The following is a 25,948-nucleotide window of genomic DNA, read 5'->3' on the forward strand; positions in this document are numbered from 1 at the left end:
ACGTTATCACACCAGATCACGTCCACCATCTTGCCAGCTACACACACACACACACACACACACACACACACACACACCTGTGTTTTACCATGTACAGCTGTTGTTTTATGTATGTTTGCTTAGGTAGAATTAGATTTTAGGATAGTGATTTATTGATCAAAGCATCGGCTAAAGGTTGTTAACTTTGCTATTGTTTAATAAACACTGTTATACATTTCAAGAGAAGTCTTCTGTGATTATTGTGCTCATTTATGAGCTAATTGAGAGAGTCAGAGCTCGAACTCAAACCTTCTTTGTTCACCTATAAATGTTGATATCCCTCAGATATTGACATTCTAGATTAACTCATTTATGAAACTACCTCACTGTCTGTTATTGGTTCCGGTATCCAGGTGGTGCCCTGTTATTATTAATTCATATTAATATTTTTATTAATTTTAATAATTAATAATTATCTGTGATAATTATTAATTATTGCTAAAAAACAGCCATGCTCCTCCCAGCTCCAACACCAGTGACCATCATTCTTTTGAAAGGGACCACTGTGAGGGTGCTGATGCAAGTGATCTGGCAAAAAAGGTTGTTGCTCCAGTCACATCATCACCAACAGTGTTTGTCATAAAGATCTGATTGTCTGCGCATCCTAAATAAAAAAAAAACAAAACACAAAGCAATAATAAACAACATAGATTCATGTATACCTTTTTCTAAATTGCTGCAAGAAGATGACAATATAATTGAAATATATCCAGAGTGAAGATGCCTTTTTATACTTACGCCCAACTCTGAGCATGAGCAGGATATAAAATACAAACAGCATTTTCTTGTTAATTCACGTAAGACAGCAGTTAATTTAAACAGGATCAGAAGATGATCTGCCTTAATGTAATCATATGAAATGGGAGGAAACAATTTCGGAACAATCTGATTGGTTGCTTGTTATGTTGGCATTTCCGTGTACTACCACAGTGGAAATAATATCAAACATCTTTCCAACCTAAACACATGAAACAACACCAACAGCAAGCTTTTGTTTCATGTTTCATGGTGGGTTTCTATTACTGACACTGAGAGTAAACACAAGAGATGATTTAATTCAATCTTGACGTGAACTACAATAACCTGAAACACTCTTGTTCGTAACATTTTGTCTAGATTTCTACGATATTTGGATGGACTTTTCAGCTGATAGTTATGGTCAAGTTGTTTAGGACACACACAAAAATCACCATAAACTGGAATTAATTTTATCCTGATGGGGTCATGCATCAAGGAACTTTTGGATGATTTGTCAGATTTTCATTTGTGGGAAGAAGTGACACTTTTAGAGCATTGTTGTCATTACTACCATGTTTATTGGCCAGTAGCCTGATATCCAGAATCTCTAAAAAACATAGCAGGTGCTTTTTTTTGTGATTGATGGGGTGATATATTGTCCATTTCCAGAATGATTTATCTCAGTGTTTTTTCTATACTAACCCTATAAACTAGAAATCAAACCAAAAGATGTTCAGAGACATCTTTCCAAACAAAACCTTGATGTTGAGTAATTCTTCATTATGTTTAATGGTGGAGATTTCAAGTGTTCAATGTCTTTTATTTTATGTTTTACTGCAACTTAAAGTCCCCCTCCACTCAAAAATGTTTTTTGCTTATTGTTCCTTCAGTTGGATGGTCGGCCTTCACTGTGCAGAATGATGTGCAGAGTCTGACACTAGAAGGCTGTCTTCACGTTTATCTACTAAAGAGGGAAAGTTTCTCTGTGCCTGTTTAAGAGGTGGGCCTATGTGCATGATTTGTGACATCACAAAGATGGAGGGGCCATCTTGAATATTGTAGGAGGCAGCCAATCCAGATGTTCCACATCATCAATGATGACCCGCCCACTGTGCCTGTCAGTCACATCAGCAGGAAGAGCTGACGACTCTAGTCAGGGGGCTGGTGAAAGGAGAGCAGAGCACAACGCTGTCACAGAAACTAATTCAGCTGCATGCAGTTTAGAATTCTGACTCAACTAACCTGCATGTTTTGATCTGAGGAAGGGGACTTGTGTGAAAAGGGGAGAAAAATCACAAATAAAATAACATCAAGATTTGAACGCAAGACCTTGTTGTTGAGAGGCAGCATGTTAATCATTGAGAGACTATCCCAAAAGGGTGTTTTTTGTAGTAAAAGGAAGTTTTGCACATGCAGTAAAACAATAAAAATTCCACCTTGCTACCACATGAACAGTGGTGGACACATTCATAATAACAAAACAGAACCAGTTGACATGATAATGCAGTCAAGTGCAACACCACAGGCTCTGACAAACGTGGAGGTTTCTAACGCTCTACTTCCTTCACCTACTTGTATGTAGGTGTATTTGTATAGAGAATGAAACTAGATAGACTGATAATGTAAAGGGTCAAAACTGCAGCAACACTTGTCTGCATTTCTGTTTGTGGTTAAGTCTGACGGTCTGACAAAAAATTGTTCTTACTACTACAAGTGTTGAACGGCACATCAAAATGACTATACTGTACACAATGCTGTGTAATAAAATAAATAAATAAATAAAATAATCCAGCAGAGATTTGAACCCAAGACCTTGTTGTTGTGAGGCAGCATGTTAATCACTGACAGACAAAAGGTTGTTTTTTGTAATAAAAGGAAGTTTTTCACATGCAGTAAAACAGTAAAAATACCACCTTACTACCCCATGAACAGTGGTGGACACATTCACAATAACAGAACCAGTTGACATGATAATGCAGTCAAGTGCAACACCACAGGCTCTGGTATCAAAAGAATACAACAGTGGAGGTTTCTGACACTCTACTTCCTTCACCTACTTATATGTAAGTGTAGGTGTATAGAGAATAACGTTAGATAAATTGTTAATGTAAAGGGTCAAAACTGCAGCAAAACTTGCCTGAAGATGCTTTCTGTTTGTGGTTAAGTCTGACAGTCTGACTACTACAAGTGTTGAACAACACATCAAAATTATCGTACTGTACAGATAAACCAGTGGTTCCCTGACACAGTGGTGTGTCCAGCAAGGTGGATACAGGAACAGTAACAACTGCAGTAAATACTTTCATGTACTTTGTGTCCTGCTTTGTACTTTCTGCTTTTTCTTTTTGTGCACAGTACTGCTTGCAACCACAACACAAACAGACACAGATAAACACGTATTCACAGTCAACACTGGCCAACAAATGATGCATGGAAAGTTAGGCGTTATTGTGGTTGGGCTTTCAATGTAAGGTGTTGTTTTCATTGGTAGTTGCTGTGAGAGAGGGAGTGCTCATTCACTGGTCCCTCCCCAGTCGATTTCAACCATGATCTGAAAGTTAAGTTTGCCTGATTATTATTTGACCTCCTTGTTAAAGTCTCTTCATGTGTGTATGGTTGTACCTTTAAAAACAATTTGTATTTACAGACATTATTTGTCCTTAAAATGAGCATTTCAAACAATAATTTCAATTTGTTCAATAAAAATGAGACTGCCGAAACCTCTTGCAGCTTGTCTGTCCTGCTTTAACCTCACCACCTACAGTATATCCTGTTGCAGCTCACAGTCAGGTCTGTTCTGAGTAAACAGCCTCAGTTGTTGGTCAAAGGGCGGAGAAATGGCCCACCACAGCTTTTGTCATTCAGTGTAGCTGTAACATGTGGCTTTGCTCGCCTGTTCTCAAGACAGACGTGCAGAATGTATTTACAAAGTGCTATGAGACAAGAAAGATGGAGGAGTTTATTCCTTTGAGTAGCTGTCTCCTTACATTTTTATGCTGCATATTTTTAGTAAACATTTTCTTTAACAAAGAAACATCAACTTACCTGTGAGTTCTCCACATCTCTTGACTTTCTGTGTAGGTTTGGCCACGTTTCCTCAGGCTTTCCCCTGCAACTGCCCCTCAGACCAGCAGGCTACCACTGATGCTGTAGTTAATATTATTTCAAATGTCTTGTTTCCTCCTCTTAAACCTGATTTGAACATCCAAATTCTACCGAATACAGGTTTGGAATTAAATTAGTAATGTCCTCATTAGGCTATTCATCTGCTTTAGTGGAGATTACACAAACTGCAGGTTCAAGATGACATTAGCTTAACTTAATGCAAACACTGAAGCACTCTGTGTGATGCACCAAAAACACTCAGCAGTATAGTAAACATCATGGGACAACGTAGGTCCTGGATGTGCTTGTAACAATAAATTTGTAATAACAGTCATATCAATATCACTTATCAGGCAGCAGCTCACTAATGTTTTTCACCTTTCTGGTTTACTTCACTACCTGCGGAGATCTTGTGATTCCCGTTCCCACTGGAGCAGAGGGAAACCCTGAAAACCCTCTGCATGTAAATGGGAATATTAGTGGAATATTCATTCTCATTAGCCATGTTAACAGCTTATTAGGAAAATTGCCAAAAACTGTGTACCCAAAATTATTGGGGTTTTGTCTTTACTCTGTGGACAGGATCATAGGCGCCTGGTTATGTTTTAAAATGGGGAAGCAAACTTGGAAAAATAACTAATTGTATGGGGGGGTCTAGGGGAGTTATTCTAAGTAGCACCATTAGCTGATGTAGTTGTAGTTATAGTTGGCTCTATAAATGGGCATGTAAACACAGTGGCTTAGAGCGAGCAACACAACACAAATCCAGCCAATCAGCATGCTCATGCACCGGACAGGGGGAAGTCATCAGAGCAGTTGTTTGTGTGAGGAAATGATAGTCTCCCGTCTTCAGCAATTCAATATAGAAAGCATTTTCTCATGGAACAAATATGCTTCCATTTTATTAAATGTATCGATCCACGCTGAATCCGAGACAGGCTCATGGAAACCCCCCGCGTTTTTTTACACTCTGAGTCTGTCTCTGTTGCGTTTAATGAAGTATAATCTGAGCAGGCAGCTGCTTAAATTACACAAATGTCATGCTATATATATGTTTTCAACTTATTAACTGTATCAATTTATCAATAAATACAAACTCTGTCAATTTCCTCCTGTGGAGTCGACATGCAAACTATTTTGGTTCAGTAAATTTCTGTTGTCAGTCAGCCTGGTGAATGCAATTTGTCCTCTCAGCTCCCTGGGAGCTGTAGCTGACAAACGGCTGCTTCTGTGGACAGAGACACTAAATGCAGGTTAAGTGAGAAGTGGGGAGGCCGCAGAGAGGTGGAGAGTGTGGATGGACTGTTGTGCTCACATGAGAATTTTTTTTCCCGCTTGAGATAAACTGTGAGAGGAGCAGAAGTGACTCTACAGTGGATGCATCGCCTTGTATTCCACCATATTTCTCTTTTGGTTGTTGCCATGGTAATGCGCGTCCATGAATTTTGAGGGTGGAGCTTCTGAAGGAGCACGAAGGGAGGGGTGTTTTTGTTTGGGTGTTTAGTTCAAATGTCAACAGTCTTTTTCCAGAATGACTGACTATACATTTACCTCTTTTTCTCTAATCTTTTTTTAAAATGAGTCGGGAAGCCAACAGAAAAGTGTAACTTAACTTTTAACATTATATAACTTATATAACGTCTTTGGCCATGAGGACCATGGAAGAGTTTACAGCTCTGATCAGTCTGATCTCATCGCACCTCTGACTCTGGAACACTGGCATGCTATGTAAAAGCACACATAGAGATGGCTTTAAGACGGCTTTTTGTGGATCAGTGTAAAAAAATCAAATGCAGCTCAAAGGCGGATCCTCTTTATGGCTACAATGCGGGTTCTCCATATAAAAGAGGCTTCTCTCTTCAGGTTGGACTGAACCAACTCAAAGGGTGGTCCAAAATTGTGTGTTTTTTTATTACTTGTTTTTGTCAATTGCTGAAAATAGTAAAATGATCATCGATATAAGCTGCTTAAATATAATCACCGGATTGCGGGGACTGTGTGATGATACGTTTATTTTTAAAAAGACAAAAAGTGGGGTAGCAAAACCATAACTTTGCTCCCCCTAAATGAATAATGGGGATGCATTTTCTCCACTTGCTCCACTGTTGAGGTGCCTATGGACATGATGATATTGTTACATTCAGCCATCGGGCCCAGTTGTTGTGGGTCAGTAAATAGCTCCAATGTGTAAGCTAACTTCCCATTAAAAGCCCTGCACACCCATGGTACACCCACACAGGGTCAACCTGAGCAGATGCGTAATCAGCCAAAATAACTGAAAGCACCTGTGTGCGTGTGAATAATTTCAAGCAGTATTACAGTATTGTGTTTGCTATTTCTAGCTCCATTACAGGCACCCCTACACACTTGTGCCAACAGTTTCACACTATTCTACACTCTGTGGTGGTAATGTGGCTAGAAACACAGCATTGCTACAGGAAGCGGAAGACTGTTAGCTAGGAAACATAGCTGTAAATAATGCAGGTTTGAAAGTATGAAGTAAATGTTTTTTGAAATGTTTTGTGAGCAAAGAGTTACAGTATGTCTCAAGGAAGCAAAAAATGTGTTCTGGTAAGAAACAAGGAAAATATAACTTTGTTCAAAAGAAAATTACAGTCATCTTCGTGCCTGTGCTGTGTACGTGTGTTGGTAGGTGGCATTATCCAAACATAAAGGTAAAAACATTGCGTCATAGCTCCATCTTTAAATACACTCACACAGTTGTACACACAGTACACAAAACACAGAAACAGGAATTACAGACACAAAGAAATTGAACTTAATTATAGTTCAAGTGGTCAGAATGTAGAGAATGCTTTGAAAACAATACAAACACAACAATTATGTGCATGTACATCTTGTGTCAATGGAAAATAGATCACTGGTTTGTCTAAGGGGAAGTTCATGTTCTGCATTTCGGCCAATCACTATGTTTTCCACTACGTAAACCTTGATCACCTTGTAACCAAACGTTCCATCTGGTTAGAAGACATCAGTTGTGAAGACGAGTGCTGTACCACAATGATCCGACATCTGGCGGCTTTGATTCTTCTTACTGCAGTGTGTAAGTACAATTCTCATTAGATGTGGGAAACCATTTAGTCTGAGCAGTCTATGATAGTAATGTGTATGAGACCTTGTAAATAAATTTGAAATGAAAAAAAATTTCATTGTTTTTGTGCTGTTGTCTAATAAGTCTTTTTTGTTTTTCTTCAGCTCTGATTCAAACTGCAGAGGTTCCTCAGCTGATCTCTTTGACTTTGGTTGAACCTGGTGACAATTTTACTTTTCGATGTCCATTTTCTGACAGCGACAAATTCTTTACCTGGTATAAGCAGACTCTTGGACATATGGGCCAAACAGTCGCTTCTGGACTCGCTGGCAAAATAACAGTCAGCGAACAATTTAGAGAGTCACGTTTCACAGTCGCAAAAGGGGATGCTCAGTATTCTCTCATCATCAGAAATGTAAGCAAAGAGGATGAAGCAACATATTTCTGTCAGAAAGGAACGTCGTTTTCTCCAACTTTCGTCAATGGCACATTCTTGGCTGTGAACGGTAAAAATAATATGTGCCTTATTGCAACAATCTTTTACATTTTTAAGTCATTCATATAATTTAGATTGTGAATTAATTTTGTTACTTTTTTAAATGTTGTTTTACTGAATCACACAGACAACAATCAGCAGAAATCAGTCTATGTGAAACAAAGTCCGGAGACAGCATTTGTCCAGCTGGGAGACGCACTGACTCTCCAATGTTCACTGCTCTCCAAGAACACAACAGAAAACACAGATCAGTGTCCAGGTGTACACAGTGTGTACTGGGTCAGAGCTGGATCAGGAGGATTTCATCCAGGCATCGTTTACACTCACAGGAACAGGAGTGATGAACGTGTGGAAAGGAGATGTGTCTACAGTCTGTCCAAAACTATACAGAACTCCTCTGATACTGGGATTTACTACTGTGCTGTGGTCACATGTGGAGAAATCCTGTTTGGTGAAGGAACTAAAGTGGACACAAGTATGTATTTACAGTTGTATTTAAATCATAAATAGATTTTGCATAAATGTATTTAGCCTGGTTAAAATATATTAGATTTCAGCTTTTTCTTTTTAAAAATGTATTATTAGTTTGTTGCTTTCTCCAAAGTTTTAAGCCCCCATGTATGTGCACTGCACATACAAGTGCCTTTTGCACTTGTATGTGCAGAAGCACCAAGTGCAAAAAGGCTGGGTGAAGGTGAATAAAGATCAGTTGGTATGATGATTATTAAATACTCTCTCAGCCAGTCACATTCATGGTCTCAGCTCAGAAACAGCTGTGCCAATCAAAGTTAAGCATGATAATGACAGATGAACAAAGGGAAAGCTTTTCTTTAGGAAATGTCTGCACCAAACCATGAACACACATCACCACAAATCTGTAGTCAAAGACGGCTGGTATAGAATTTTTCATCAGTTAGTTAGGCTACTATAACAATGTTAAAATAAAAAAAATAGAAAAACTTAATTTGGTGAAGCCGTTTATATGATTGCATTGGACTGACACTATTTCAGCCATAATTATCATTTATAAATCAAATTTTGTTTATTAGCATTTGTCAAATCCAAAAGAAGAGGATACTTTTGACTAAATATTATACATGCTCTATGTGTAGAAAGTAAAAGTAAAAAGAGTAAAATACTTAACATCATTCCAACACTAAGTTAACAGTTATTTAGATTGTTGACAAAATGTAATTAATGCCAGCAAATGATGACTCCTGACAGTCCATTAATAAATAATGTTTAATGTCTCTTTGGAGATTATTTGGTTCCAGGATCAGAGTTGGATCCAGTTGTCATTCTACTTGGAGCGCTGTTGGCCTGCTGTGTGACTGTGATTGCCGTCGTCATTTTCTACATTAATGGGAGGAGAGTTTTTGAACATTGCAATGGTAGGTTCACCATATCTTACTTTTTGTTTCAGTTGAATCAAATAAAATCAAATCAACTTTATTTATATAGCACTTAACACACAACACAGTTGATCCAAAGTGCTTCCTAGTACACAGAGAGGAAGACAAAACAAAACAAAATTAATGCTGCAAGCAGTGTTGGTCAGGACCTCGCACTCTGGCCTGTTGGGATCAGATCATTTTGCTTTTTAAAAATGAGAGATATTTCTTACAAGTGTGGTGTGCTTTTATTTTGAAAGTTTGATTGACAGGATGAGAATTTTCTGCAGGGTGAGACATGTCTGTCTTGCTCACCCCTGTGTCATCAAAATTATGCAAGTTTTGGGCCCATTCACTTGAATTTCAATTAGTAAATTAAAAACTTGCTCTTGATGAGTTTGTGTGTAAAACAAATTATTTTCCTAATTTTCATCAAGTCTATTTTTAGAAAAGGAGACTTTCAACCCACATGACCTGGTCAAAGTTTGATTGAAATGTGTACTCTCAGGTGTGTAGAGACAATAAGTAACTGCAGCTGGACAGAAAAATACTCATATATTTGAATGGAGAGTGTGAGCGAACCCACACCTTTTTGAACGTTTACTGCCTCCACATAGTTTTAGATACAAACTCATCTTTCTTCAAAACTTTAAATGAGTCACAAGACTTTGACCTACAAATCTTGAATTTACATGTTTTTTCTATCTTTTATTGTTTTTGAGATATTAGAGTGAGTTTTAAAGTCTTCTCTTGCTCCTTCTGTGATTTTATGAGTGTGTATTGCGGAGTGTTTCACAGCACTGAGGGAGAGACATCACCAGGAGCAGTTGGAGAGGAGGATTTTAAAGTACACTTTTTGTGAAATCTCCTCATAAATCCCATGACTTTGTCCAAATCTTACATTAAAAATCATATTTTTAGAGGAAATTTCATTGCGAATCAATTGATACAGGTTTTGAAAGTGGTCAGACTTATAGTTTAGACATCAGAAGCCTCTATTTGACGTAAAGTTCATGCCGATAGATTGCCTCCCCATTGTTTTACATTGTAATGTGTGATGTGGCACTGCAACTTTCAGGGCTTATAAAATCCAAACCGTTCGAGTTATTGCAAAGTTTTTAACAACTTTTTTTCAGCATAGTGTCATAAGTCACCTATTAAAGTTTGAAGCCGATACCATTAATGCCTGCGGAGGAGATAGCGTTTGTTCAGGGGCCAAAATTGGGGCAAAGTCTTATTTTGAAAGGCTAATTGCGGACTTCCTGTTGGATTTAGGTCAGGGGTGTCAGGTGTATGATTTGTAGGTCTTGATGAGACGAATAATTGAGTTTTGGTTTGATCCCTCTACGACATTCCTACGGGCCATGGCGGCTATTTTAGTTGCATAGGTGGAGCTAGAGAGCACATTTTGGCACTTAAGGGGTTAATTTTTTCATTTTATCAAATTTTTCACCAGACCCGATGTGCGTGCCAATGTGGTGTGTTTTTGAGCATGTTTAGGGGGTCAAATATAGGTGTGATGTCCCATAATAATAAAGAAAGAAAGAAAGAAAGAAAGAAAGAAAGAAAGAAACACATGAAAAACAATAGGGTCCTTGCCCTTACCTCGCTCTGTTTTACAGTAGTCCTCTGCCTTTTGGGCTCGGTCCCTAATAACAGAGAAAAGAGAGAAAGAAGAGACTTACAGAGACTTCAGGAAGAATATCTGACTTGGATTAAGTTAGTCACAGTTAAAGGCGAATGAATATAAGTATGATTTAACATGACACTTAGTGGGGGAGAATCAGATGGTGGGAGGAAGAGAATTCCATAATTTTGGAGTAATAGACTAAGCCCTGTCCCCATAACACTTTGCCCTGGATCTTTGGACAGACAGAAGTCTTTGGTCAGATGATTTCATTCTCTGACAGTGTGCTATGGGTATAGGAGTTCTGTAAGAGAGGGCAAATACATTTAACACCTTGTAAACAAACAACAGAATTTTAAAATCAATTCTTTAGCTAACAACCTGATTAATTTGTCAAAATTCAATCCTAAATCAAAAATGACTGAAATTTTTTGCATTTGATTTAACAGATGAAACCAATGGGCCAAGAGGAGGAGAAATAATGTTGGTTGAATTCTGTGGTCCAAATAAAATGACCTCAGTTTTATTCTCATTGAGGTGGAGAAAGTTTGCAGCCATCAAGGATTTGATGTCTTGAAGTCAGTTATTGAGGTCGTTTAGTTTGTTGTAGTTATTGGGCTCTAGGTGGAGGTAGATCTGTGTGTCATCCACATAACAGTGAAAAGAAATGTGCTTTTGAATAATATGACCTAGTGGAAGCAAATAGATGGAGAACAGGATTGAACCAAGAATGGAGACTTGAGGGACACCACAGGACAAGGGGGCAGAGGAAGAAGATAAGTTGCTAATAGAGACACTGAAGGATCTGTTGGGCAAATATGAAGAAAACCAGTTTAATGCGGGGCCATAGATCCCCGCCCACTGGCTTAACCTGTGAATGAGAATGGAATGACCTGCAGTGTCAAAGGCTGCAGTTAGGTCTAAGAGCAAAAGGACAGAGCAGTTACTTGAGTCACCAGCAAGAAGGAGGTCATTGGTTATTCTCAGTAGTGCAGATTCTGTACTGTGCAGGGGTGTGAAGCCAAATTGGAATCTTTCAAAGATGCTGTTTTTGAGCCAAGTGGGACAACAGTTGATTAAAAACTACAGTGTCAAGGATTTTAGAAAGATAGGGGAGTTTGTAGATTGTCCTGTAATTATTGAGGACTGTAGGGTCTAGATTCTATTTTGTTAAAAGTGGCTTGACACTGGCTGGTTTCCAGGAATCTATTGATAATTGAAAGAATGCTGGGGCCAATGGTGCCAATAACGTCTTTGAAGAGTTTAGTTGGAATAATGTTAAGAGAGCAGGTGGAGGTTTTCATAGAAGAGATGATATGATGAAGTTCTGGTAGAGTGATGGAGTTAAGGGAATTTAGAACTGCGGTGTTCTCAGAGGAGATGGACAGGCTATTTACAAATGGAATGATACTAGCTCTGATGCTAAGTACTTTGTCTTTAAAGAACTGTAGGAATCCTCACATTTAGAGACAGATGCCTCTAAATATGAGGTGGGAGTGGAGGAGGTGACAGACTTTAATACACTAAAAAGTACCCTGAGATTATGTTTTTGTCAATGAGATTAGAAAAATGTTGAGCCCTAGCATTTTTGACAGCCAGCTGGTATTTCTCCAACAGATCCTTCAGAGTTTGAAATGAGATCTGCATTTTATCCCGCTTCCACCTTCGCTCTTCCTTTCTGCATGCTCTCCTTATTTCTCCAATATTATTGTTATTGAGCCATGGTAAGGTCGGAGGCTTTCGTGTTTTAGTTCTGACTGGTGCAACAGAGTCAGTGGTGGCCGAAACAGTACTGTTAAAAAGTGAGACAAATTCTTCTGTGCTCACATGAGATGCTGCAGTCTCAATACTGGTGGTGATGGGAGCCCCTCTATAGGCTTCTGCAAACCTAGTGGCAGTGGAAGAATTTAACGAGCAAAGAAATGCAGGGCGGACATGAGAAGCATGTAGCAAACTGAGATAAAAAAATGATGGCCCTGTCATCAGAATGGTTAAAATCTTCTATCACAGGGTTGAAGATAGAGAGACCTGAGGAGAGAACTTAGTCTAGGATGTGTCCTTTAACAGATTACTGGGGACCAAAGGATTCAAAGAAATTCATAAGATCATGGGTCATGGCCTCAGAGGGACAGCAAATGTGAATGTTGAAATATCCAAGAACGAGAATATTGTCATATTTCGGAGCAATGTGGGAGAGGATATCAGAGAATTCACTGATAAAGTCCATATTGGGCTTAGGGGTCTGTAGAGTAGTAGGCAGAAGACTGGTGCGGCGCCATCTATCACAAAAGCCAGAGGTTCAAAAGGTGAAACAGGCCCTATGGAGATAATGGAGCACTTGAGGGCATTTTCGTGAATTACGGCAACCCCACCACCTCGTGTGACCTGGATTGATGAAAATGAGAGTAGCCTGGAGGAGTGGCTTCAATGAGAGGGGAGGGGTCATCAGGGGTAAGCCATGTGTCAGTGATGAAAAAACAGTTTTGGGACATAATGACATCTTGACAGATAAATGATTTGTTAGACTCGATCTCACATTCAGCAGACCAAATTTGGAGGGAGGGAGGGAGGGAGTGTGTGGCAAGGATGGAATTATAGTGTGTGTAATAGTAATAAGATTGTCATAATTTACTGAACGGGATATGGTGTCTGAGTGTTAGGCAGATTGGGATGTGATTAACAGGTAGTTCAGCTGAATGTGAGTTTGACGGTCCATGCCCCATGAGTGGTAGGTGTCGATTTGGCCAGTTGAAATTTCACTCATAACAGGGACCCTGCCAGTAGATTTACGGTGGCAGTGAACATTATTTTGATTACTTTGGCCGTGAGCATTATCTTGATCGTGTGCGTGGATTACCTCATGGCGGCATGGACTGTCTCAGACCGTCTGACAGGCATTCTGAAGGTTAACCAATGCATAGTCAATTTTTCCAGAGAGCAATCTTGCCCCGTGTAGGTTGGATGGAGTCCGTTGGGTCTGTACAGTTGGCTGTGGTTCCAGAGCAGCTCAAAATTATCAATCATGTCCACGTTCATTTGTGCTGCACTGGATTCTCATTTCAGCTAGGTGTGCAGTGACAGCAAACGGGAAAACCAGCCATAGCCCTGCCCAAGGGACGGGCTCGGACCAGATATGAGGATGCGTTTCCCAGTGTCTTGAAGGGCAGAGATGAGCAGTTGGAAGTCAGCATGGAGGATTTCTGACTGTTGTTGGCTGACGTCATTTGATCCCACATGAATAACCAGGTTGGAGCAGTCTGGATGACATTCAAGGACAAAAGGCAGTTTATCACAAATGTCTCAAACGCGGGCTCCAGGAAAGCAGAACATGTGGGCACCTTTGGCTCTGATGTTCCTTACCATGGAGCTTCCGATAATCAGTGTTGAGGGGCGAGGCAGAGAAGGGGTTTGTGGCTGTGGTGGTGGCAGATCAGACTGGGGATGTACCTTGGTGCTCCAATTATTTTGCCTAGGGAATTCCCAGGCCTAGGCTATCTTTCTCTTACACCTAATCCGAGAGTCTATGGATGTCCTACTTGAGGTTAGTTATGTTTCTGTTCGCCTTCTGAAGCAGCTGGCAGTCTTCACAGGGCATTGTAGCTCCAGATACAATCAGACTGTTGTGAGGGAGAGGGATGTTAGCCTCACAAGTGGCAGACCACGACCGAGTCAAAATCCCCCTCAATTCAAAAATGTGTTTCTTTTTCTTATTTCACTTGGATGTTAGACCTTCACTGTGCAGAATGATGTATATTTGGAGTTTGACATTCAAACACTGGTTTCACATTAATCTGCTGAAGTGGGAGAGTTTCTCTGTGCTCACTTAAAATTTGAGTTTAAAGGACATGGCTGGCCATTTTCTATATTTGTCTCATTGTCAACAAATCCCATGTGCAGAGACCAAACCAACAGTGAATTAATCCCACTTACAAGTATTGTCTGTAGTTTCCAATGAGCAAAGCACTTCACCAGTGACTGTTCAGTGCTCAGGGGCCAGCAAGGGACTGAAGCTGGGCACATCACAAGTGTGTAACTTTAAAACCAAGACCTTATCAATGTGATCATAGTCTTGTTTAGTTCATTTCTGTCTTTTAATGAGACACAAACACACTGATATGACATCAGGAAACATATTCCCACTGTGAACACACTCAAGGTTTTGCTTTTATTAACAGGAGCAGCAAGAGCTTCTCATGATCTTGGACATGAAAAATCAACTGTGGAACAATCAAACAACCTGGTAATTATGCTTCTGGTAAATATGTGGTGTATTTCCCTGCTTTCACTGGCTAGGTGTAGAGATCTTGATGTCGGAGTGGATATGTATATTTTGCCTACTCTTTCCCTTTTCCTTAAGTAAAGCAAGGTGAGTTCACTGTTAAGTAACATAACGTTTGTTCCTATGAGATAAACATGGATAAAGTCAAGAGTTATAAATACAAAATAGATCACTGAGGAATATCATAGAAATATTTTAAAATAAGTGTGTTAATCTGTCTAAGACAATATAAATAATCAGATATGTCACTATGGAAATATTATAGGAACATTACAAAGTGCAAGAAATAATAAAATAAATGAACAAGTGCACCGAATGATGAAGTCAGTACTTGTTGATGTTTTTTCCACCTGCATACTGCTCACATTTTCAATGCAGTTTTGTTCAATAATATAAGACATCTGTGGAATGAATGATCAATAACACATTTTACATTTAGGCTAATGGCACTGATTAAATAAGCCACCTAAGAAAGTAACTTTATTGTTTAGTTAATTATGTTCCAGTCAAATCTCTAAATTATTTAATAACACACAAATATTATATTTCTTGCAGGATGGTGAAGCAAAGGCAGTGAACTATGCAGCGCTGGATTTCTCCACAATGAAAGTGAGAAGAGGGAATGAAATGAGGAGAGAGAACACAAAGTGTGTTTACTCTGATGTTAGATCAGATTACCACACCCAGCAACACCCCTCTCTATAGGCAGAGCAGGACCTTTACACTGCTCCCCAACTCTCTGCAGAGGTCTGTAGCTTAGCTTGTTTTAGAGTTACAGTATATTATGTGCACAGACAGCGATAGGAGGACGTTTAGCATCAGTCAGAATGTGTGTTTTCTGAAAAGTGTTGCACCCAGCAGATTTCCAGACAGACTGCTCTGAAAAGTTGAGAAAGATTTAGTTCTTGAGGAAAACAAACAATCTCAACTGCTTTTCATTTCAAAATATAAATTTCATGATGCATATTTGTTTATTTAAAACTAAAGTAAAACATGTACACAAACATCAGTTTCATGGCATTGATAGATAAGCGTCATATGAGATGTTCAAGCCTTAAAAATGCAGATCAGATAAAAGTGGCAAATAGGAAACTTTCCTCATGGCTAATTCATTTCAAACCAACTCTTTCAAGATTAATCTTTTAAAAAGCCAGCTTGGGTGTCATCACAAGCTTGAGACAATAAACAAGATATAAAAGATATGGTATGCTAAAGACTATTCTAAATGTTTAACTATTAGATGTTATTTTTGCAGCATGATGATTAATTTTCTTTTCTGAAATAATGATAAAAACAGAATGATACACAAAACATCTTTTATCCAAAATTGAAAAATCATCATGTTACAGAGTTCAGAGGTGAAAGGCATGTGCTAGAACAGCTTAAACACTATTTTCACAGATAATGTGACAGAGAAAAACTTAATATTAGAAACAATCTGGTGTGTGAATTAATCTGATCCCTGAACCCTGACAGTAGTGTAGACACAATTTTCTTCTGCTGCTTTTGCATTCCTTCTCCCTGCTTTGCCAGCTTTCTTCTTGGTGAAGGTTGGTGCAGAATAAACCAATGAGGTCTCACATCTCTGAGGAAATAAATCCCAAAATATTGTGAGATGGTAAGTCAATGTAAGGACGTGCAAACAGATAAAAAATGCTTTTCAAGTTACATATTATCTTTAAATTCCTTACCTGCTGACTTTGTTGACCACCACTGGCTGTTTCAGCATTTGTTTGCAGAGCAACAGCAACTGTATTATAAAATAATAATAATAATAACATGACTTATTCACAGCACTGTTATGAATCTAAAGATGTTATAGCTGTTACTAAATACTTTTTGATAGATTAATGTTTGAGTAATTTCTCTTACCGTTCCAACAATCACAAGATTTTCTCTTGATGCAATATATGAGGAAGATTGTTACAACCAGACTTATAGCCAAAGCAGCACACAGCAGGTAGATAATTGTGTTGGCCTTCTGTAAATTCCACCTGCTGACAACTAAAGCGTCATGAAAATAATAAAATAAAATAAATAATTTGATGTTACAAAGTAGCAATAACTAATTTATGGTATGTGAAAAGATAAAATGAAGAAGAATAAATGTTTTTTGATAGTTGATCTAAATGGATTGTACTTGACTCCTAATAAAACACATAGATAGGATAATTTCACCATTATATAGAAATTAATTTACCTTCAATGTCCAGTTTAGTTCCATTTCCAAATAATATCTCCCCACATGTGGCCACAGCACAGTAGTAAGTCCCAGCATCAGAGGAGCTGACGTTCTTAGAGAAGCTGTAGAAACATTTCTGTGGAGAGCGAGTCTCAGGACTCTTTTCACATTCATCACCACTGTTTCCATGAGCATAAATAAAACTGGGATGAGATTCATCTGATCCAGCTCTGAACCAGTACACTCTGTGTTCTTCTGGACACTTTTTATTCTCAGAGTCAGAGAGCACTGAACACTGGAGAGTCACAGAGTCTCCTGGATGGACTGGATCAGATGGAAAGTCTTGAGTAATGGCAGTGATATCAGGTTCTGGTCCTGGGAAAGTGAAAATACAAATTATGAACATGTTTTACTCACTTTAATGAAAACAATTACACACATTCATTCATATACGAAGAACACTTTCTTATAAACTATGGAAACATTAAAATGTAAATATGTAAACTGCTGTTATAAATGGTGTTGAATGTAAGCAGATAAACTGATGATTACATTAGGGAATATTAAATCTTTGCTTGCTGACTTTTATTTACCTTTAATCCTCAGAAATGTTCCTTTCAATAATGTCATGTTAAGTTTGTCTACTTTTATACAGTAATAAAGTCCAGCATCGCTTAGCTTAGCTTTATTTATATGCAGGACAAATGTCCCAGGCTCTTGTTTTGTTGTAATGTGAGTAATCTTATTAACACGATTGTAATCAAAGGCAAATGTGCCTCCCAAGAATTCAGGTACGTTTCCAGAAACAAGCCTGATCCAGAACAAGGTTGCTTCGTACTCAGCTTTCTGGCGAGTACATGTCAGAGTCACATTATCTCCATCACCAACAGTCTTTGTCACAAAAATCTGATTGTCTACGCATCCTAAAAAAAAACAAAAAACAAAAAAAACACTGAGGAGCAAGAAACAACAGATATGGCTTCATATATGCTTTCTGCTAAATTGCTGCAAGAAGATGACAATATAATATAAATATATCTGGAGTAAAACTGACTTTATATACTTACGTCCAACTCTGAGCATGAGCAGGATATAAAATCCAAACAGCATTTTCTTGTTAATTCAGGTAAGACAGCAGTTAATTTAAACAGTATCAGAGGATGATCCGCCTTCATGTAATCATATGAAATGGGAGGGAACAATTTCAGAACAGTCTGATTGGCTGCTTGTTATGTTGACGTTTCCATGTAGTACCACAGTGGAAATAATATCAGACATCTTTCCAACCTAAACACATGAAACAACACCAACAGCAAGCTTTTGTTTCATGTTTCATGGTGGGTTTCTATTACTGACGCTGAGAGTAAACACAAGAGATGATTTCATTCAATCTTGATGTGAACTACAATAATCTCAAACACTTGTTCATAACATTTCATCTAGATTTCTACAATATTTGGATGGACTTTTCAGCTGATAGCTATGGTCAAGTTGTTTAGGACAGACACAAAAATCACCATAAATTGGATTTAATTTTATCTTGTTGGGGTCATGTATCAATAAAGGATGATTTGTCAGATTTTCATCAGTGAGAAGAAGTGACGTTTTTAGAGCATTGTTGTCATTACTACCATATTTATTGGCCAGTAGCCTGGTTTCCAGAATCCCTAAAAAATATAGCAGGTGCTTTTTTTGTGATTGATGGGGTGATATATTGTCTATTTTCAGCATGATTTATCTCAGTCTTTTGTCTATACTAACCCTATAAACTCAAAATCAAACCAAAAGATGTTCAGAGACATCTTTCCAAACAAAACTTTGATGTTGAGAAATTCTGCAAAACCAAGTTTATGTTTAATGGTTGAGATTTCAATTGCTCAAGATTTATATTACAGCAACTTACAATACTTACAATTTGTTTTTTGCTTCTTGTTCCTTCAGTTGGTTGTTCGGCCTTCACTGTGCAGAGTTTTACACTGGAAGGCTGTTTTCACATTCATCCACTAAAGAGGAAAAGTTTCTCTGTGCTTGTTGAAAATCTGAGTTTAAGGGGTTGGCCTACAAGCATGATTTGTGACATCACAAGTCTTTTGTAAGCTAATGTAGTCCAGTTTATACAAGTGTGATGTGGACACTTGAAGCCTCCAGTGCACATGCACAGAGAATCGACTTTCTGTGAAGTAGGACACATCTTGTTTCCAGCAGTTAAAATTTTGAAATGAACAATATTTACATATTCATAGATTTTTCAATGAGGGAGAAGGAGGAGATGTTATTTTAAGCATTTTAATGAGGTAATTGGACTTTTTTTGTGGTAAAACAAATTAAATACACATTATTATTACATGCAGAGCATTCTTTATATATCTTACAACATGCCCGGAGGGAATCTTTAAGCAAAACTACTCGTTTAATGTTAGGGAAAGATGATGATAACAACAAATAAACCACAGTATGATGACAGACATACTATGACAAATGTCTGGCAGATGACAGACACAATGCCTCATGAACGGCACACTACTTCCTGCACTGGAACTGAACATTAGCACTGGATGTTAATTTCAGTACCTACTGCAGAAACGTCTACATAATACTTAGTACTTATTGCCATGTTCAAGATGTGCATTTAAGAATGGTAGGATTCATATAAAAATGACAATATTGCCTTTCAATAAGCATTAAACATAAAATAATGATGTCTTTATGTCTTTTAGTTATCGAATAGTTTTGTGCTGCAGCATGGCACTACCACTTCAAGAGATGCAGTTAGATTGGATTTGATCAAAACATATGAAAATTGCTCTTTCTGTACATCACTGCAGTCTTTTAGTGAAAGTCAGATGACTCAATAAACAGAAGACAACATTTGCAATAACCTTTTCAGCTAAATGTTAATGTTAAATGAAGTACTGATGCCACTAGCATATCAATATAAACATCACACATAATATATCTGTAAATATAGAGGCCTATGTCTCCTGATCTGACGTAAAATTCTGCAACAATGTCTGTAGCATTCAGTTAAATATGATTTATTGATCTCTTTGATTTGTGTGCAATTTAAAAAATGCATATAGCCATTTACCTCACTGACGGAAAAAAGATAGAGGGGCTGTCTTGAATGTTGTGGGAGGCAGCCAATCCAGATGTTCCACATCATCAATGATGACCCGCCCACTTTGTCTGTCACTCACATCAGCAGGAAGAGCTGATGATTCTAGTCAGGGGGCTGGTGAAAGGAGAGCAGAGCACAACTCTATCGCAGTGCTATCACAGAAACTAATTCAGCTACAGATCGTTCTGACTCAACTAACCTGCATGTTTTGATGTGAGGAAGGGGACTTGTGTGAAAAGGGGAGAAAATCATAAATAACCCAGCTGAGATTTGAACCCAAGACCTTGTTGTTGTGAGGAAGCATGTTCATCACTGAGCGATTATCCAAAAACTGCAGTAAGATTGTAAAATGCCACCTTGCTACCCCATGAACAGTGGTGGACACATTCACAATAACAAGGACAAAACCACCTGAAACTATAATGCAGTCAAGTGCAACACCACAAGCTCTGGTATCAAAAAAATACAAAAGTGGAGGTTTCTAACACTCTACTTCCTTCACCTACTTTTGTATTTATGTATTCATTGGGACCATATACAGTGTTAAACATAAATGTTACAATTTGATGTACTATACCAGAGTTAGCTTATAGCTAATTTTCATCTGCAGTCCTTTAGGCAGGTCACAATTAAAACATATAACAGCACAATAACAAACAGTACAAAGCAAAGAACACACAGGACACATAATACAAAATACAAATCTACACACAATAGGACATCACATACACCCACAATGTCAACTAGAAATTAATAATGTAAGCTTGTCAAATTAAAGGAAGATTATTTGTATTTACGAGAAGACCATGAGATGAAATTCAGAGTCAGTGATAACAGAGCTGAGTAGTTTTTAGCAGATTTTTGAATTTGGTTTTAAACGTACTGATGGAACTGCAGCTCCTCATATCATCAGGTCAGACGTTCCACTGAGTTGTGACTTTCACAGAGAAAGCTGATTGCCCAAGTCACATGGTGAAGGAGGGGCCAAACCATTTAAAATTTTCATAAAATAGGCACAAATTTGAGAATAATTTAAAATTATTTTTCCAGTACCCTACAATGATGGAAATGCATTGGCTTTTTGTACAGAGTTTTTAAAGTTTGTTTGTATGAGGACTCAAGAGGTCTTATGGCTTTTTCTCCAGCCTGCCCCCAACATGTGATGCAATAAGACATATGGGAAAGAATCATAGCATGCATAAATATCTTGGCTGTGTCCAAAGAGAGACAGTTTCTAATATGTCTAAAATTTGCTAAATGGTACTTTATGGTTTTAATTATTTTTTTAAACATGTTTCTTAAAGTTCAAATTTGGATCCAGTGTCACACCAAGATATTTAAAATCGGTGACTATGTCAATCCTTTCACGTTTGATGAGAATATCAGCGTTAGGAGGTTGAACCATGGTTTTAGAGAAAAACATATCTTCTGTCTTGTTTACATTTAGACTCAGACATGATTGATCAAGCCAATGTGTGATCCTTTCCAATGCCATTGTTAGTTTAGCAGCAGCTAACTCAACTGTTTTTGCATGCATGTACACAACAGTGTCATCTGCATACAGTTGCAGTTCTACATCATGACACTATTGAGAGAGATCATTCATTTATAGGCTAAATAATAGGGGACCTAACACTGACCCTTGTGGAACACCTATTGTGCACTTCATGTTACTGGACAGTGTGTCACAAACTTTAACACATTGTATCCTATTAGATAATGATGAGGACCTCCGTGCCAGTGCTCTAGATGAGAAGTTAAATTTAGAGAGTTTCGACATTAAAACATCATGATCGACTGTATTGAACGCTTTACTCAGATCTAAAAACACAGCACCAACTACTCCTCCTTTATCAAGTCTTGATTTAATTTACTCTATTAAGTGCAAGGTAGCAGTTTCAGTGGAATGATTTGCTCTAAAGCCAAATTGCATACGATGTAGACCAAAATTGCTTGTATTAAGAAATTTTGTCTGTTGTTCAATGACAACTTTCTCAGCAACCTTTGATAGTACTGGCAGTATACTTATTGGTCTGTAGTTACTGGCTTCAAGGTGGTCTCCAGATTTAAAAATAGGCGTGACAATGGCACATTTCTAGTCATCAGGAAGGGAGCTGTATTTAAAAGACAAGCTAATTAAATGAGCAGTGGGTGGAGTTAAAATATCACTGTGTACTTTAACAAACGTGGTGTCAAATTGGAAAGCATCTCTACATTTGGAGCTTTTTAAGGAGCTGATGATTTTGTTTACCTGTAACTCATCAGTCTCTACTGGCTTGAAAACCTCAGGACTCAAGAAATAATACAAAAACATATTATTTTTTGCAGGATGGTCAAGCAAAGGCAGTGAAATATGCAGTGCTGGATTTCTCCACAAGGAAATTGAAAAGAGGGAATAAAATGGGGAGAGAGTACACACAGGAGTGTGACTCAAATTTCATGATGCATATTTGTTTAATTAAAGCTAAAGTAAAACATGCACACAAACATCATTTCAGGGCACTGATAATAGATGAGCATCATATGAAATGTTCAAGCCATAAAAATGTAGATCAGATAAAAGAGGCAAATAGGAAACTCTCCTCATGGCTAATTAAATTCAAACCAACTCTTTTAAGATGAATCTTTTAAAGCCAGTTTGGGTGTCATCACAAACTTGAAACATTAAACAACATTTAAAACATATGATATGCTAAAGGCTATTCTAAATGTTTAACTATTAAATGTTGTTATTTTTGCATCATGATGATTAATTTTCTTTTCTGAAATGATAAGATTCAAAGATATTAAACAATGATACAAACAGAATGATACACAAAATATCTTTCATCCAAAATAATAAAAAAAAAATCATTATGTTACAGAGTTCAGAGGTGAAAGGCATGTGCTAGAGCAGCTTAAACACTATTTTCACAGACAATGTGACAGAGAAAAACTTAATATTACAATCAATTAGCAAATCTGAATTAATCTAACCCCTAAGCCCTGACAGTATCGTAGACGCAATCTTTTTCCACTGCTTTTGTATTCCTTCTCCCTGCTTTGCCAGCGTTCTCCTTGGTGAAGGTTGGTGCAGAATAAACCAATGAGGTCTTACATCTCTGAGGAAATAAATCCCAAAATATTGTGAGATGGCAAGTCAATGTAAGGATGTGAAAACAGATAAAACATGTTTTTCAAGTTACATATTATCTTTAAATTCCTTACCTGCTGACCTTGTTGACCACCACTGGCTGTTTCAGCATTTGTTTGCAGAGCAACGGCAGCTGTATTGTAAAATAATAATAATAATAACATGACCTATTCACAGCACTGATGTGAATCTAAAGATGTTGTAGCTGTTACTAAATACTGTTTGATAGATTAATGTTTGAGTAATTTCTCTTACCATTGCAACAATCACAAGATTTTCTCTTGATGCAATATATGAGGAAGATTGTTACAACCAGACTTATAGCCAAAGCAGCACACAGCAGGTAGATAATTGTGTTGGCCTTCTGTAAATTCCACCTGCTGACAACTAAAGCGTCATGAAAATAGATGAATAAATAAAGAAACATTTTAAGATTAAGAAATAGCAATAAATAATTTATGGTATGTGATAAGATGAAATGAAGAAGAACAAATGTTTTTTGATAGTTGATCTAAACGGATTGTACTTGACTCCTAATAAAACACATAGATAGGGTAATTTCACCATTATATAGAAATGAATTTACCTTCAATGTCCAGTTTAGTTCCATTTCCAAATAATATCTCCCCACATGTGGCCACAGCACAGTAGTAAGTCCCAGCATCAGAGGAGCTGACGTTCTTAGAGAAGCTGTAGAAACATCTCTGTGGAGAGCGAGTCTCAGGACTCTTTTCACATTCATCACCACTGTTTCCATGAGCGTAAGTAAAACTGGGATGAGATTCATCTGATCCAGCTCTGAACCAGTACACTCTGTGTTCTTCTGGACACTTTTTATTCTCAGAGTCAGAGAGCACTGAACACTGGAGAGTCACAGAGTCTCCTGGATGGACTGGATCAGATGGAAAGTCTTGAGTGATGGCAGTGATATCAGGTTCTGGTCCTGGGGAAGTGAAAATACAAATTATGAACATGTTTTACTCACTTTAATGAAAACAGTTACACACATTCATTCTTATACGAAGAACACTTTCATATAATCTATGGAAACATTAAAATGTAAATATGTAAACTGCTGTTATAAATGGTGTTGAATGTAAGCAGATAAACTGATGATTACATTTAAGGAACGTGAAATCTTTGCTTGCTGACTTTTATTTACCTTCAATCCTCAGAAATGTTCCTTTCAATAATGTCATGTTAAGTAGGTCTACTTTTATACAGTAATAAAGTCCAGTATCGCTTAGCTTAGCTTTATTTATATGCAGGACAAATGTCCCAGGCTCTTGTTTTGTTGTAATGCGAGTAGTCTTATCAACACCATCGTAATCAAAGGCAAATGTTCCTCCCAAGAATTCAGGTACGTTTCCAGAAACAAGCCTGATCCAGAACAAGGTGGTTGCTCCAGACTCAGCTTTCTGGCGGATACATGTCAGAGTCACATCATCTCCAACATCAACAGTCTTTGTCACAAAGATCTGATCGTCTGCACATCCTGAAAAAAAGATAAAAAATAAACACAGAGCAATAATAAACAACAGATATGGCTTCATATATGCTTTCTGCTAAATTGCTGCAAGAAGATGACAATATAATTGAAATAAATCTAGAGTAAAGCTGACTTTATATACTTACGCCCAACTCTGAGCATGAGCAAGATATAAAATACAAACAGCATTTTCTTGTTAATTCAGGTAAGACAGCAGTTAATTTAAACAGGATCAGAAGATGGTCCGCCTTAATGTAATCATATGAAATGGGAGGGAACAATGTCTGCTGATTGGCTCCTTGTTATGTTGGCATTTCAGTGTACTACCACAGTGGAAATAATATCAGACATCTTTCCAACCTAAACACATGAAACAACACCAACAGCAAGCTTTTGTTTCATGTTTCATGGTGGGTTTCTATTACTGACACTGAGAGTAAACACAAGAGATGATTTCATTCAATCTTGAAGTGAACTACAATAATCTCAAACACTCATGTTTTTTTTCTAGATTTCCACAATATTTGGATGGACTTTTCAGCTGATAGTTATGGTCAAGTTGTTTAGGACAGACACAAAAATCACCATAAATTGGATTTAATTTTATCCTGATGGGGTCATGCATCAAGGAACATTTGGATGATTTGTCAGATTTTCATTTGTGGGAAGAAGTGACACTTTTAGAGCATTGTTGTCATTACTACCATATTTATTGGCCAGTAGCCTGATATCCAGAATCCCTAAAAAACATAGCAGGTGCTTTTTTTTGTGATTGATGGGGTGATATATTGTCCATTTCCAGAATGATTTATCTCAGTGTTTTGTCTATACTAACCCTATCAAACTCAAAATCAAACTAAAAGATGCTCAGAGACATCTCTCCAAACAAAACTTTGATGTTGAGTAATTCTGCAAACCCAAGATTATATTTAATGGTGGAGATTTCAAGTGTTCAATGTCTTTTATTTTATTTTTTACTGCAACTTAAAGTCCCCCTCCACTCAAAAATGTTTTTTGCTTATTGTTCCTTCAGTTGGATGGTCGGCCTTCACTGTGCAGAATGATGTGCATAGTCTGACACTAGAAGGCTGTCTTCACGTTTATCTACTAAAGAGGGAAAGTTTCTCTGTGCCTGTTTAAGAGGTGGGCCTATGTGCATGATTTGTGACATCACAAAGATGGAGGGGCCATCTTGAATATTGTAGGAGGCAGCCAATCCAGATGTTCCACATCATCAATGATGACCCGCCCACTGTGCCTGTCAGTCACATCAGCAGGAAGAGCTGACGACTCCAGTCA

The 25,948-nt window shown here is 37.8% G+C and overlaps 3 protein-coding genes across 4 annotated transcripts in view; 1 reads left to right on the forward strand and 2 right to left on the reverse strand.

Moving 5' to 3' along the window:
• The window catches only part of LOC121901579, a 39,059-nt gene extending 23,170 nt beyond the window's left edge, over positions 1-15,889 (forward strand). Inside the window, exons 1-6 of one of the 2 annotated variants that reach the window (XM_042418412.1) lie at positions 6,808-6,946; positions 7,099-7,440; positions 7,558-7,905; positions 8,690-8,821; positions 14,624-14,688; positions 15,283-15,889. In XM_042418412.1, coding sequence (XP_042274346.1) covers positions 6,904-6,946; positions 7,099-7,440; positions 7,558-7,905; positions 8,690-8,821; positions 14,624-14,688; positions 15,283-15,432 — 1,080 coding nt within the window. In that variant the 5' untranslated portion in view covers positions 6,808-6,903 and the 3' untranslated portion in view covers positions 15,433-15,889. Of the gene's footprint in view, positions 1-6,807; positions 6,947-7,098; positions 7,441-7,557; positions 7,906-8,689; positions 8,822-14,623; positions 14,689-15,282 lie in introns of those variants that run through there. The other variant, XM_042418411.1, reaches the window with a different exon arrangement.
• Positions 15,890-16,555: 666 nt separating this feature from the next.
• On the reverse strand, positions 16,556-18,019 carry LOC121901460 (signal-regulatory protein beta-2-like). The gene is made up of 4 exons (XM_042418253.1): positions 17,977-18,019; positions 17,503-17,832; positions 16,928-17,284; positions 16,556-16,731 (listed from the first exon to the last, which is right to left on the reverse strand). The coding sequence occupies exons 1-4, from the start codon at positions 18,017-18,019 to the stop codon at positions 16,556-16,558; spliced, it is 906 nt and encodes a 301-aa protein (XP_042274187.1).
• A 4,986-nt stretch (positions 18,020-23,005) lies between these two features.
• LOC121901461 lies at positions 23,006-24,859 on the reverse strand. The gene is made up of 6 exons (XM_042418254.1): positions 24,796-24,859; positions 24,323-24,655; positions 23,747-24,103; positions 23,416-23,547; positions 23,235-23,293; positions 23,006-23,128 (listed from the first exon to the last, which is right to left on the reverse strand). The coding sequence occupies exons 1-6, from the start codon at positions 24,836-24,838 to the stop codon at positions 23,006-23,008; spliced, it is 1,047 nt and encodes a 348-aa protein (XP_042274188.1). The 5' UTR covers positions 24,839-24,859.
• Positions 24,860-25,948: the final 1,089 nt, after the last annotated feature.

This window comes from Thunnus maccoyii, chromosome 8 (genome assembly GCF_910596095.1).
Source record: "Thunnus maccoyii chromosome 8, fThuMac1.1, whole genome shotgun sequence".
Classification (NCBI taxonomy): Eukaryota; Metazoa; Chordata; class Actinopteri; order Scombriformes; family Scombridae; genus Thunnus; species Thunnus maccoyii.

Bases quoted from the DNA above. Each gene is read 5' to 3' on its own strand.
- LOC121901461 (XM_042418254.1), bottom strand. From the start codon at position 24,838: ATGCTGTTTGTATTTTATATCTTGCTCATGCTCAGAGTTGGGC. The intron at 24,656-24,795 runs GTAAGTATATAA...TCTTTTTTTCAG, and splicing joins GCTCATGCTCAGAGTTGGGC to GATGTGCAGACGATCAGATC. The intron at 24,104-24,322 runs GTAAATAAAAGT...TCACTTCCCCAG, and splicing joins AACATTTCTGAGGATTGAAG to GACCAGAACCTGATATCACT.
- LOC121901460 (XM_042418253.1), bottom strand. From the start codon at position 18,019: ATGCTGTTTGGATTTTATATCCTGCTCATGCTCAGAGTTGGAC. The intron at 17,285-17,502 runs GTAAATAAAAGT...TCACTTTCCCAG, and splicing joins AACATTTCTGAGGATTAAAG to GACCAGAACCTGATATCACT. The intron at 16,732-16,927 runs GTAAATTAATTT...ATGACGCTTTAG, and splicing joins AACTAAACTGGACATTGAAG to TTGTCAGCAGGTGGAATTTA.